The sequence below is a fragment of the Diadema antillarum genome, unplaced genomic scaffold (assembly GCF_040938485.1).
Source record: "Diadema antillarum isolate AM-2024a unplaced genomic scaffold, OU_Dant_1.0 seq00000108_RagTag, whole genome shotgun sequence".
NCBI lineage: Eukaryota > Metazoa > Echinodermata > Echinoidea > Diadematoida > Diadematidae > Diadema > Diadema antillarum.
The window spans coordinates 953,156-968,966 of NW_027271194.1; the positions used below are offsets into that span (position 1 = coordinate 953,156).

Genomic DNA, 15,811 nt, shown 5'->3' on the forward strand with positions numbered 1-15,811 from the left:
TTTAATTGTAACAGAAGCGCATTATATAAAAAATGTACATACATTATATAGGCCTAAACTCACATACTATACACGCAGATTCTCACAATTCCCTTTATACAAATCTAAAATGTGAAAAATATTCATGTTAATCCATCGCTATTTTGAATACAATTGTTGTAGAAATTGTTTTTCTGTTTGTATGACACACACACAGACATACACACACACACACACACGGACACACAGATATACTAGTATATACATATATGTATATATATATATAGAAAGAGAGAGAGAGAGAAGAAGAAGAAGAAGAAGAGACGAGGTCTTTACGAGCAGAACAGATAAGAGAGAAAGATAGAATAATGCCAAAAAAAAAACACAACATATTCCAGGCATGACACTCCAATGGTGGTCTTGGGTCTAATTATAAGTATCCATTATACTGATTATAGGTCATTTAGTTTCCCATAGGAACAAGTTCCCTTTAATAGAGGTTCATTCAACATTGTGTGTATTAAGATAATATAATATCAGCAAGAGCTATTTGCGTATGTTTGGTTTGGTTTGGTTTTATTTTCCGTCATAAAAAAAGGCATACAAATGAAATAACTTTACAAATATACAGAGTTTGCAGAAATGCAATGTCATACAAACATATACCAATAAGAGCAAATTAATATCATTGAACAGTAAGAGTATGAGTTTACAAACAGAGAACCTAAACAATAATAACAAAGACAAAGTAATAGATGAGATAGAGGAAAACGGCTGGAAAACCCATATTCAGCGACACTGTTGTAGAGTCACTGGTCTTCCATGGGTACCAGAAGAAGAAGAAGAAAAAAAAAAAAGCACGAAAGAAAAGAGTGGGAGGAAGGAGGTCGTATCGTCTTGTAATAACAATAATAATTTTCAACACGAGATATGAAACTCGTCACGCTGACGAGTTAGGTGATACGCTTGGGGTGATCAGGTGTCGGTCATCTGTGATCGACAAAGAAAAGAATGTGATATAGGCACCTTGATGTTATATTGAGCGTACATGCAAAACCGTTTCTCTAACCACTCGGCCACGGGACATCCCCGGAAATCGTAAGGCAAAAAAGAAATGTATGGATATTACAGGGGGAAAAAGTCAATGCCCACTCAACAATCGTGGCCGCGTGAACATGTATTGCATTGCTAGACGGAAATGCGGCCTTGTAACGACTGATGTCGCTATGCCATTTCTGGCAACTTGGGAAAAATACGCGCCGTAGACATAAAGCCTATAATCGGCTGGTTTTGATACCTTGCCTTTAATCACAATTTCCAGTGTGATGACGTCATCAAAGTACAAAACAATGACATGGTCTTGAAAGACAAATGTTCAAAGTACAACACCTCCGTCGTCGTCATTACATACTACGATCGGTTAGACAAAGTGAGCCTGCAAAATTTTGCAGCAGTCGAAGCAATGTGGTCTCCAACACAAAAAAGAGGGATATGGTGTGTGTCTGTGTGTCTGTGTGTCTGTGTGTGTGTATAGGTGCGTTTATATACGAACGTGATTTCTAAATGGACGAATATGTAATACAAAATTGAAGAAAAAAAGTAAAATAGCTAAGTATTTTGTTTCGTGATCTTGTGGGGTTCGAACCCGCAACCTCACGTCTCTGAGACGTCGCCTTTAACCACTCGGCCATACGTCTCGGCGAGAAAATATGAGGAACGTAAACTTATGTATGTGAAAGCTGAATCGGAAATCGTTTTGTCCACATTCCATTCTCATTTTCAGTTTTAAACTGCAAAATTGTCAACCTGATGAGGAGATTTCGAAGAAGAAAATGCATGATTATTGCAGCTTATTGTCTCAGCTACAACATACTTAAGTTTCAGAGGAAATGAAGCAGAATCAGCTGAGATAAAGGTGCTTAAACGTTGTCAAGTCAATGCATGGTTTTAAAAAAGATCCCCTCCCATAGACATAACACGTAAACTTGTCCGATTTTGCGTCTTTACCTTTAATCACAATTTAAAGTATGATGACGTCATTAAATTTCAAAACCATGACATGGACTTAAAAGGCAAATGTTCAAAGTACAACATATCTGAATTTGGGATAATATTGAGCTTAAACAACAGAGATACGAGCAAATGAATGTCAGAAACAGTACCTCAAAAAAATTAATTCCACTTTTTTGATTTCAGATGATGATATGATGACGTCATAATGTAATTATGGAAATATTAATACTTGAAACGTTATTTCCAATTCATATGTTTTTGTAATATGCAATAAAAACATAGGGTAACCAGACGTTTTAAAGAGCTATGGCGAAATAAACAAAGACATGTTTTTCGCTATATTTGCACAAAGACGCGCACACGAAATTTCAACTTTGACGCCAACGCATTCCTTTGTTATAGGTCAAAATTGATCGGAAATCAATGGATATTGTTACTTAATGTATCAGGAATCCAAATCTGTCAAAAAATGTGCATTTTCAGTTTGCTTACGCGCACTACGCGCGAAAATGTGCGGACGGACGCGAACGCGCGAAACGCTTAAAATTGTCTGAAACTTCGAGATTTCCCATTGGTAAGTTGTTTTGAGCCTTTTAAAAGTTTGACGCGCGCGTACGCGCGCGTAATAATGTCTTAGGTAATTAGCATTAAAATGTATGATAGAGCGTGACCTGAACTTAATGTCCGCCGAAAATGATACAGACATGACCTTTAGATATGAAGTTATGATCGATCATGTAACATGGTCCGAAAATCACAAAATGGCGCCTAGATGACGTCATAGATATGTTACTGTCATGAAAACCTTATTGTGGCTAGATTTTGTCATGAGACATGTTCCCTGAAAATGTCATGTTATTCCGTAATGTCATTCTTGAGATATTGATGACACAAAATTGTCCAGAAAGAAAGAAGAATAAAAAGAAATAAAGAGAGATTTTGACAATCACAATAGGTGATACGCTGATAGCGTATCACCTAATTATCTTCTTACTAGTACATTTGTATTCAAATTAAAGGTGCTTGTACAAATCAAATAATCATTAATTATACAAAGATCATACACAAAAATCTTTGAATTGTTCATAGAACAAAAAATTGAGTCTTATTCATTCTAATTATTAAACAATGATCGCTTTAATTTTACAATTGTTGGGCAGTTACGAATAAACATAGGAAGACTATTATGCAACTTTATACCTCTATAAAAGATGTGCGTTTATAACTATTTGTTCGAGGTTTTGGTAGAGGAAGAATATTATATCGAAAATTATAGGTTTTATCAATATATGATATATTTTCTTACAAATAATGTGTAATAATGTATGTGAATTTCATTCCACTGTAAATATTCCATGGGTGAATACAGATTCAGCAGCCTGTAATAGAATTTAAGCATCTTGCACTTTTTTTCCCGTTTGAATATCCTAATGTTTTAGCAATCCGTCAAGGGGAAGGGGCATCAAATCCTGCGGCGCCCACACACACATTCAAATACACAAACAACCAATCACATACATGTATAGTAGAGCAAGCAACCTTTGAGTTTATTCTGCCGGAAGGAATATGTTCCTCGGATTATTCTCGCTGCCTTTTTCTTTCCTCTCTTCAAGCCGTTTTAAAACACTTCATGTTGCAGAATGAACAAAGAACAAGCCAAGCACAGCGTGAGGATGATTTTTCCCGCTTCCATCTCAGATAGGGACGTAATACCCAGATCACATGAATATTTATGATAATTATGCTTTCTTTGATAGGACGTCTGTTTGTGCAGGAGGGCTTTGTCTTACCTATTAACAGGCGTTTGCTTTTGTGATTATCTGAACCCCTAAAGGGGTCTTACGGATGATTTTCAGACTTTTGCATTGTTTGTGAACATCTATGAATTGGTTATGCTGGGTACACAGTGTTAGTTTGTTTGTTAGTTTAGTGATTGGGATGAGGAATATTAATGTTTTCAAAATTCATGAGAAATCACAGGTAACAAGGACGATGACATGGCAGCTTCACCATTAGAATTCATGAGTAAGTACAGTGATTTTTTTTTTAATTGAATGCAAACATTGCATGTAAATACATGTCTCCAGATTACGATGTTAAAATCAAAGTGCACATACTTGTCTCTAACCGTTCATGCTTTGTATCAATATAAGCACTATTATGTAAGTGCATATTTGATAGGTCTCGTTCCTTCCTTACCATTCAAAATTTGAAAAGGTACTCTCTAAAAAAAAAAAATCGAGTGAAAATTTTCACTCTTGAAGGAGTGAATACACAAAAAGAGTGAATTTTGAGTGAAATTGGGGTGAATTTTGAGTGAAAATGTTCATTTTCACTCGTTTTAGAGTGACGTCAGGGATCGCTCCCAAATCTTCGAGTGATCCTGAGGTCACTACAAAATGAGTGAAAATGAACATTTTTCACTCGAAATTCACTGCAATTTCACTCGAAATTCACTCTCTTTTTTTTTCATTCACTCCTTTAAGAGTGAAAATTTTCACTCGATTTTTTTAGAGAGTATATCCGGGTGATAAGTGCATGCAACTACAGTAAAACGTTTCCAAAGGAAAAAAGTTAAAACGTATTTCTTATTGCAAAGAGATAAACATTCAAAATGAGAACTGCGTGATATTCAGAATGATCCTCCCACCTGCAAAGACAACAGTTCGTTCTACATAATATATTTAGCTTTTTAGTTACTTAACCCTCGTCTGTTTAGTCCATTTTCTGCGTGAAACTTAGGCCTATTGAAACGCTGGATTACACAATAGCTGTTATGTAATGTTTTCTGGGGAAATTAAGCGCAATATGATTGCATACTGATTAGAAACATAAAAGACCTGTAACGAAATAGGATTAGAATTGAAGCAGACTAAACACGAAATACTCCCCTAAACTGTAAATTTGAACGAAAAAGAAATACTTTCAATAGGTAAAGAGATGGGGAAATATGCAGCGACAAGACCAGACTGAGGCAATAAAAACACACACACAAACATACAAAAACAAATAAAAAAAAACCCGCAAAACATTATTTCACCTTTTGCAATTCACTTAAGATTCTGTTCCGGTTAAATGACGATTATTCGCTTACCAATTTGAACTCTTAATCTAAACCTGGACCTCAGGCTTCCTTACTTGAGATTGTTATACAAGTTGATACAAATCAGTGAACGTTATCATCAGCTCATGGTAACGGACTTAAAGGGGATGGCCAGTAACTAATCAGTGGGAATGCTGTGGGATGATTGTTCCAATCCTTGGGGGATTCATTTAAGAGTACATTATATATCTATTGTTGTGTGAAAATTATTTGCTTCAGAATGGTTTCATATTCAAGTAGTGTGCAGTTTCATGTTTCCAGGTTAGCGTGCCTGGTCAGTGACGGGGCATTAATCTGCACATTACTTGAATATGAGACCGTTCTGAAGCAAATAATTTTCACACAACAATAGATATATCATATACTCTTAAATGAATCCCACAAGGATTGGAACAATCATCCCTCAGCATTCCCACTGATTCCCACTGATAGGTTACTAGCCATCCCCTTTAATTCTTCGTCTTCTTCTTCTCCCTCCCTCTATCCCCCCCCCCCTCTCTCTCTACCCCTTCTTTCTCTTCATCCCTCCCTGACGTGAAAGACGAAGCTTGTTTACTTGTTTGTTTGTTTGTTTGTTTGTTCTATCTGAGAGGATGACTGGATTGTCATCTCAATGCAAGCGAATCTCATGGAGATGATTCTAACCAGCTGGTGATTAAAAAAGAGAAAATGATTGGGAAATCAAATGCCTATAAATTGTAATTTATCATTCAGATCATAATATTATAATATATCGTGTCACTGCAGGTCCATTTCCCTCAATTTTCGTCCAGATGTTCATCCATGTTCACGGTGATTAAAGATACTGTTTACCATTGGGAGCAGTGATGTAAAAAAATGTTCAAACTGTCACATTTGATGCATATAATAATGTAGGTCAGTTGCATCACAAAAATCTACCTTTTGTAAATTTCGTTGCAGTAAAGCCTAAATTATAAGTAGATATCGCTATTTTTCTCACTAAACCATAACAGCAGGCGGTCTATTCTAGATTTTTTTGTTCATAATGATTGTTCACATTTTGTATATTTAATAATACTTGACATTGATTATACCGATTCAAATTTTTATATTGGTTGTTTATATCCCTAACTTACATTTCAGAACTATTTTGAAGCTCTAAATCTGGTGTTTTTTATGTTTCTTCTTCAAATTGTAAACAATGGCTTTAAAGTATCTCAACCATCCTCAATTCATTTTTTTTTACTATCACCCCATCCAAAGAGGGTCAAAACCCTTACAAGTGTATCGATGCCAAAAAGTTTGATTCAGGGCCGGCCCAGTTCGAACCCATGTTCGGTAAGAATCAAATTAAAGCGCGGAGAAACCTCTTCGATAAATTGAACTCTAACTATCGCAGCTCACCCATGATAGACATACTGGACACACTGGCATTCACTTATACATTGTACATACAAGTATTACGTGTGTGCCTTTCTGTCTGCTGCCCTCTATGGCCAATGGCCAATTTTGTTTCAATACGAGTGTAATATGATTTTTATTCCTATCTTAGAAAAAACTAAGTTTGCAATTGATGATCAACATTGAAAAATAATAAAAGTTAACTTTTATTTTTAGTAATTGCATAGTTTCAATGCAATCACATACAATTTTAACTAAATACTTTGTCAGTGCAATATAACCAATTTCATAATTATAGAATTATTGTACATAATAATTGTTCACTTTCAGTTTTTTCAATTTCCTTACCCAGTTTCGGTCTCAATAAAATTGGGAAATTTTGGATGTTCTCGGTGACTACCTAACACACCGAGGACAGGTATATCTATGACAATAAGGATATAAGTGTTTTCAAACTAAACATACACACGCCACATCATGAAAGGCGGTAATTGTATAAATTAAACCCCAGTTCGACAGTATCTCTTACTAGACATCCTAGACACGTACAAAAAAAAATTCCAGGTCCAGAAGACCTCGCTGTAACAAGCTACAGTACCACTGTAGTTCTGTAGTGTACCATATTTTTAAAGTCGTGTAAAAAAGAAAAGGTGGTGAGTTCTAGGGTTGTAGTAATTAGGCTATAGATCTGTTACTAGCTTTCAAAATTCAGCTAATCATTTGACAGCTACAAAGATATCATTCCATTTTCAAAATACATGGATAAAGTATTTGGGCATATATACAGTATATGGTAAGTGGAAAATGAGAATTTTTAGATGAATTCCAAAAGTGAGGAATTGAATAGTTAATGCACCATTCCAAAATAGTTACAATGTAAAGACGTGCCATAGAGATAGGAGAAGTACCACAACCCCAGTACAAAAATGAGCATGTTCCAATTAGACTTAATAGTTACCTAACTTGAGCAGGATAATTTTAAAAAACTTGGCGAGATTGGACAATAATTTTACCTTTTTTGTATTGAGCAAAAGTGACATTTTTAACTTGCTAGAATTGATGCCTGATCATAACCATACGGTGAATATAATGGAGCTCTTACACTTGTCCCCGCTTTAGATCAAAGACAAGGCAAGACAAAAATCTATAGAATCTACTAGTATCTGTATAAACCTGTACCCTATCGTTAGTTTGTAGGCTCTATGTTAGTTACGAGTTAATTAATACAAAAATGCAAGCGATAATGTAATTTACGTACTTTACATATATGTACTGGTATGTGTGATACAGATATAGTACTACGTTTGGTTTGGATCAGTGGTTTGTCAATCAAGCCAAGGAGGGCCTAACTGAGTAACTGTTACCCCGAGCATCGAGATGGGAGATCGAGATAGACAATTCACAACACATGACAGGGGCGGTGCAGCCGTGGGGGCTCGGGCCCCCACACTTTTTGTGCACCATACAAAGGAATACATAAGGTGTCATAACTTTGGGCCCCCACACTTTTTTAAACCCGGAAGTACGTAAGTAGCACTAAAATAGAAATAGATAGAGATCTTGAAGTATGGCGGCGGTAAGGTTAAGTGTTTTCTCTGAAGACCTTTTTTTTTTTTTTGCTTGTCAGCTGAAGAAACCCGGTAGCGAACGGGGAGAGATGAGCTGAAGACCTTTTTTTTTTTTTTTTTTTTTTTTTTTTTTTTTTTTTTTTTTTTTTTTTTAAGTGGACGGGGAGAGATGATCTGAGGACCTTTTTTTTTTTGTTTTTGCTTGCTTGTCAGCTGAAGAAACCCGGAAGTGGACGGGGACGGGAAGAGATGAGCTGAGGACCTTTTTTTTTTTTTCTTTTTGCTTGCTTGTCAGCTGAAGAAACCCGGAAGTGGACGGGGACGGGGAGAGATGAGCTGAGGACCTTTTTTTTTTTTTGCTTTTTTTTTTGCTTGTTAGCTCATGAAACCCGGAAGTGGGCCCCCACACTTTTGAAAACGCTGCGCCGGCCCTGTGATTAGCATACTACGAATGTGTATGTGTGTATGTGTGTGCACATAAGATCACAAGTCCATCTTTAATACAGTTTTTACACCACAAAGAGAAGAAGCGCGTCTTCAGATAACTTTCGACGGGACAGCGGTCGAATCCGTCTTGTTACTTGTCGATTCGTCGGTGTTTGGTTTATTTTTTTCTTGAGATTTCTTCTGCTCCTTGCTCGGGCTCAGCCCGAAGAGGTTGCGAAGACCTACCCGGAAGCGGGGGTTGATGATGAAATAAATGACAGGGTTCATAAAGCTATTGGTGAACGGGGACAACAGACCTGTAAGAAACAAACAAAAAAATATAACATTTATAACTACCCTCATGACAATAATAGGAAGAACAAAAATTACGTCTGTTGAGCGCAGAACTACACAGAAAATTTCTACCGCGGTTGACGAGCTCCATAATGTACTTGTTAATAACTATTTCAAACTACCTACATTTCATTGAGAAATACGCTGTTAATATTCGTAATACTGTACGGCTAAGTAAAGCTAGTGAGACAGGAAGTCTTGAATAAAGATATGAATCTATCATGTCATTACAAAAAACAAATAAACAAACAAAAGATAATCACCACCTTGAATGGTATTAATAATTAGTTATGTGACCTGTGTTAAATCATGCACCGAGCTGTTCAAAGAAGAATGTAAGATTGGAATTACCAGACATTGTTGATTGACAGATTATGCGTAAACTAAGCATTGCTAAGAAAGGAGTTTATTCTTTTAGTGTTTTCCCCCAAATTTTATTGATAGTAATGAAATAAAAAGGTACTAAAGAAATAAAAAGAACAAAACAAAACAATACAATACAAAATGAAACAAAAACTACCCCAACAATGAGTGGGTTTCGAGCTTCTTATGAGATAATTACTCACCTATGTTCTTGACGAGTACGAGGATGGTTGATCTGTTGGAAGGGTCGAACAGTTGGACCAGGATGTGAGCGGCCGAGAAGACATAGCAAGCAGTGTAAGCCACGAAGATGATGAGCAACACGCGGGCTGTCTTCCAGTGTGATCGGAGTTTATTTTCTTGGTTCGACATCTGGCGGGAAAATGGGTCATCATCATGTTCTTTACATTCATTTTCTGTTCATACAGGTGGGTATCAATTTCACTTCAGAGAGAATCATTATTATGGTGAAGTCTTTGAAATCCCCTTAAACAGGAAATCCACCTTAAAAATAAGTGAAATTCAAAAGAAAGAGTAAAAAATTCCCTACAAAACGAGGGAAAATTACGAATCTAGGATAATAGATAAGGAAGATTTGTCATTTTGAAATTTCACATGTCTTCAGGAGTCCTTATGAATATTCAAATGAGCGAGTTGATGATGACATTTCTCTACAATTTTTCATGTATATTAGGATTATATGAAATATGTCAAACTTGGTATTTTCAGCTAATACATGTACAAGTAAAAGCATGTTCCCATTTAACATCTGTTTTTCTTGTTTTGGGTGGTTTTAAAGCAAGTTTTATATTTATACACCTAATACATGTATATGAGATTTTTTTGGCCATTTCTGTATACCAAATGAATAAGAAATTGTGATAGTATGACATAGTCAACTTGCTGATTTGAATATTCATTAGGACTGATAAAGAAGTGTCGCCCTCCCCCCCCCCCAAAAAAAAAATGTGAAATTTCAAAATGTCACAGATCTTCCTTATTTCTTGTGCGATTTTTGTCATGTTTGTATCGTTCTGTAGGGCATATTTTTCTCTTTCTTTTGAAATTTATTCACTTTAGGGGTGGATTTCCTCTTAAAATGACCTTGCTGTTTCATGTTGTGATACCATCATTCTGTAATGAAGAACACTTGTGCCTGTATTGGGAACACAATTCAACTGTTTACTTTGTTTCTGGTATCGATCTGACTTTGAGGGTGCATTCTTTCATGATTCCCACACAGACATACCTCCATTTGGTCTTTATGAGTCCTCAATGTATCCCTCATCTGCTCATTCTTATCATTTTGCTTCTTCTGCATCATCTTATTACTATTATCATCATCATCTTGATTGATATTATAACTGCTACGTCACTGTTTCAATCACTTACACCGCACATATAGCACCATTATTATCATAATCCTTATCATCACCCTTTCAGCCTAAAGAAAGTCCCATCAAACTGGGTATAATGGAGGGCGATAACCTTACTTTCAACCTAGAACACCTGACGACTTCCAGAGCAATAAAAAGGACAAATGAATTGGAAAAAAAAAAGGTGTAAGTTCAGTGAGGACCATAGTAAGTTTACGTCATACATTATTTGATAAATCATTACAATCGGGAAAAATCAGCCAATCGTGTATCGTAAGAAATTGTCTGTAAAGGCGACAGGATCAAAGGTTTGTGGGAGATCTGTCGTGAAAACGTGCCAAACGATATAAACGGAAGGTCGAATGTTGCTCGTCACCTTGGCAAACTTGAGGTTGTTCCGGCGAACGTAGAAGACCATGACAGTGTAGGTGATCGCGGTGAGGGTAATTGGGAGTATGAAGAGAACGAGACTGACGTCGATCAACTTTGCCACCACGTACCAATGGGGGAAGCCGGGTAACCCTCGACAGGCAAAGGGAGTCTTTCCTCTGTACTCCGCGCTAATCGCCGACTCACCAAACTTAGTCTGATCAGGATCAGGTTAAGAGATATTGGTAGAGAGAGATGGAACAAAATAAAAGAAATACAGTCTCGCATTAGCTTCTGTTGCTGCGGCTACTGTTTCCTCAGATGAATATGACATAGTTGCCGAGGTAAAGTATAATTTGTTTCCAAAAAGTGATTAAACACATAGTTATGTATCATATAGTTAAACCTGCTTCTGAAGTCGTGTTCTGAAGATCACAGCAAAATACCGGTATTCGCGCTGTGAACACACACACGTAGACCAGTGACGTAAACACACACAGGCACACTTACGTATACGCACATCGAATAATCTGAGATATTACGTGGGTTAACCACAGATGTAGGCTGCATGAACAAAACTCAGAAACTGAACTTATCATCCTCCGTATCTCAATTCATTTCTTCTGCTTTATTACAGCTCAGGGAGAGATAGAGAAAAAAAAAAACACGCTGCAATTTCAGCTACACTTTGTTATTCCGAAGGTTCCTTATTCCGGAAATGAAAAAAAAAATAGGAAAAGTTCTTCACTCCGCAGGTTCATTAATCCGAAATTAAATAAGTTTTGTCATTCCGAAGGGCTTATAATTCGAGAAGTTTAGCTGGAATGCATCTTCTTTTCACGTTCGGATTAACAAACCTTGGGAATGATGAGCCTTATTTTATTTTCGAATTAGCAAAGAACCTTCAAAATAACAGATCTCGTTTCATTTTAGAAAATTGCGAACCTCTGGAATAACGAACCTTCGAATCAACGCAACAAATTTTCGGGTCATCGAACTTTTTCCTTCTTCATTTTCAAATGAACGAACATCTAGGTATACGGAATTGGTGCGTTTCAGATTGACGAACCTTCGGAATAACTGTCACAAAATTTGCCCCATTTCCATCCTTTATAATGGAAATAAAACGGAACAAGAATATAACCTCTGAGAACTGTTGGCAGGCGGCAACTCGTACAAGACGAAACGGAGGAAACAATGTGCATTCAATAAATCCAATTGTTTTAATAGTCTATAACTCTGACTTTTGGTTTTACAGCAAATTACAAAAGGAAAAAACGAACATGAATTATCCCTGCTCATTGGCTTTCTGGCTCTTAAAGGGATTGTACAGTTTTTGGTGGAGCTGAGGATTTGGCTTTAAACTTTTTGCATACACAGTGTGTCACGGAGACAGCACCACAGCGCGATGTCCTCTTCACGGCCTGATATCGTACTGAAGCTTCTTGTCACACATAGCAATACCTTGGCTTTAGCAAAAGCGGTCTGGAATTTCTTCTCCTGACATGTTAACCAGTTTGCATCAATTCTATCATACTTAAGTGCTCATTTACAAATCCCATGCAAATTTACCTTAGTGGAAGAGAGTGTCTGTCACTCCACTCGAGACAGTAACAAAGCTTATTTCATTTTTCAGATTAGATAGACATCTTGTCATGTGATGCTGTCCTCGTTTCAGGGAAAGGTGCGTGTGGGGGAACATTATTCTCTTGAGATTAAATTACTGTAGTACCACATGCACATCTCGGATCTCTTACCCCGATGTTAAGCGGAATTGGTATCGCAGCTAGAAACGCGCCAACCCATGTTGCAATCATTTTCATCTTCGTTCGTCTGGTCGTGCAGTAAATCCTGAACTTCAAGGGATGGCAGATGGCGATGTACCTTCAAGTATACAAAAAAAAAAAGGGGGGGGGAAGAATGATGAAAAAGAGAATAACGAGGGAGTAAGGTGAGATCATCTATTGGTGATATAAAACATATATATATACATATATATAGTTAATATTTAATCCGACATTTCTACCTCTGGAAAATTGTCTCTTTTCAACGTGAGAATTTCATTTCGTGGAATATGCATATAAACATAGATGTATATATATTTTTATTCATATGTATATATGCATATATATATATATATATATATATATACATTTACATATAGTTATGTATATAGGCGATACAATTTAAAAGACATTTTTATAGGGCTAAACTTCACCACTACACTCAGACTGTTTACGTAATTTAAGACGATTAAATGATATTATAATGTACAGCATTTGGATTTATACAGCCATTTGATATCCCATGAATATTGTTCCTCTGACATTGTTACGTGATTGTAAGATTTGTTAACTTCTGACTTCTTTACCTTTGGTATTTTGACCTTGTAACGAAAATAGGACAGTAGTGCCATAGATTAATTTACAGCTGTAGGAATAGTCACAATGTGACATTTTGGAGTAGCAACGTTCTTCCTGTCAAGAATATTTTTTTTTTAAATCTAAAATTTAATTTGCCCCTCTCTCCCCGTCATTCTCAATTCTTTTGTTTGTTTGTTTGTTTCTTTCTTTCTTTCTTTCATTCTTTGTTTTGGCTCTTTCTCCCCCCCCCCCCCCTTACCCCTGTCTAGGTTCAAAATAGATATGCAGTAGGGATGCGTGATGTACTTGCCTGTCGACTGCCATGGCCATCATCTCGAAAATGGTGATGTTGAAGCCGACATACCGGGCGAATCGATGGAGGACGCATTGGATATCTGTTCTCCAAAGTATGGCCCAGGTGCTGTAGTAGAACTCGGTGATGTGAAATCCACCGACAATTACCAGAAGAAACACATCGCCTGTATGAAATGAACAAAGAGTCCCCTTCGCAGTCATTCTTGAATGGCTTCCATTATTTCATACCGGCGTGCAGGACAAGGGTATCGACAGCCCATGAGTCATACAGCTCACAAGTCATACAGCCCATAAGTTATACAGCTCACGAGTCATACAGCCCATTAGTTCGACACTACGCTAACAAGGCCCACGAGACTGACACATTAAGCCCCGTGTTGTATCTGTCGAACTCGTGGGCTGTTTTTACCTAGTGTCAAACTCATGGGCTGTATGACTCGTGAGCTGTATGACTCATGGACCTGTTTCCATTGTCGAACTCGTGGGCTGTATGACTCGTGGGTGACGGTCTAGTGGGATGACCCCGACCTATAGATTACTATTGTCATTGTCAAAGTCCGTCGTGCACTGCATATCTTCATATGACCGAGTGACAAACATGAGAGTGGTATTGATTTGTTCATTATGATTTAGCCGTTCATCCCGCCTCGTTCAAGACGACATTATGAAGCGTCAACATTGCTGAGTTCTTGCAACTTATTGACAATCTGATGTAAAGGAAACGATTGTATTATATATCTTCTAAAATAATATGTCCGAAAAAAAATATCAGAAAAAGATTTGCGTGCAAGATAGATGACTTGTGAGAGCGTGATACGTACATTAGTAGGAGTCTACTGTAACTGGTTCTATCACATTTGCTCCTGCGACAATTCCTCCCAAGAAATGTTTGCACAAACAAGCCAAACATGAATTCTACCCAAAAACGTATCCCTAATCCTAATCCTAATCCTAATCCTAATCTTCACATCAAACCTTATCCCAACCCTTACCCTATGTCCTTATTGGAGAATTAGAATAAGACAGGAACAATTGTCGCAGGAGCAAATGTCGCGTCACCTCTGTACTTGCCTTGCATGCATATCATGTGACATTGACCTAACCCAATGTTCTTAGAATTGTATGATACTGAGCAATTCAAATAGCCATACATTTCTCTTTTCTATCGAATCTTCGTGAAAATGTTAGCGTTGGTTGCGCTTGAGTGGATCACTAACATCAACTTCAAACATGGAGAGATTTGCACTGAATCCGTCTTTTCATCTGGCACCAAAATAGAAAAGTTTTTCAAATACACAATGTACATTGTCGTTGTATTGGAATACAATCAGGTCTTGAGAGCTAAGTCGTTATATCTTGAAAGCAAGAACCTAATCAATCTGTTTCTGCGGAGAGTTTTCTACGGTTCAGAAACGGTGATGGGAATTTAAGATCAAATAATGATGATAATGATAACGATAAAGAATAATAGAAATAACTAAAATAATAAAATGATATTAGTCATTTATGATATGATCTTAACAGTAAACATTAATAACTTAATTCAACCAGGATGATTATTTCATTTTATTTGTGTGAAATGTTGTTTAGTACACACCTGCTGCTAGGTTCAGTATATGCAGGCCGGCGTTGGTCACGCGAAGGTCTTTTTGACTGTAGACGGCGACGACCAGCAAGTTTCCGATGACTCCGAGAATGATGACGCAGGCGAGAAAAGGAACCTCAAAGGACTGCCTTCCCACCACAACCAGGCCGCTGGTGTCCTCGGTCCCGAGGAGGGTAGCTGTCGTCTGCGCGAACTCTTGCAGAACGGTCCGGTATAACTCTGTAATTGCGACGTCCGTTCCGTTGTTGATCTCGTGAGAGCCTTCGCCGTCGAACACTGCGCCCGTTTCACCATCGGCAAAGAGGGGTGTAATCGCGCCGTCCATTTTCATCAAAGAGAGCCAGAATTTCGTTATTGTTGTTGTTGTCAACTGTGCTCTTGCATTACTTTGACAGCAGTTTGAATTGAAACTGCTTTTATACAGACCAGAAATCTCATTAACAGAGCGGCAGTCCTTCAAGTTCGCTCTAACCTTAGCTTATTCGGGAAGAAACGAAATCAAATGTGGTGACGTTGTAATTTCAACTTAGCCCTCCTGTTACGTAATCTTGAGAACCTGCAAGTTACCCAAGAGACTTGTTACTTTTGTCTACCGACAAAACCGTCTCATGAGT

The 15,811-nt window shown here is 37.3% G+C and overlaps 1 protein-coding gene across 1 annotated transcript; it reads right to left on the bottom strand.

Annotated features, from left to right (window-relative positions):
• Window positions 1-8,562: 8,562 nt before the first annotated feature.
• On the bottom strand, window positions 8,563-15,522 carry LOC139726993 (growth hormone secretagogue receptor type 1-like). The gene is made up of 6 exons (XM_071637976.1): window positions 15,189-15,522; window positions 13,587-13,755; window positions 12,671-12,797; window positions 10,911-11,130; window positions 9,372-9,536; window positions 8,563-8,768 (listed from the first exon to the last, which is right to left on the bottom strand). The coding sequence occupies exons 1-6, from the start codon at window positions 15,520-15,522 to the stop codon at window positions 8,563-8,565; spliced, it is 1,221 nt and encodes a 406-aa protein (XP_071494077.1).
• Between the last annotated feature and the right edge of the window lie 289 nt (window positions 15,523-15,811).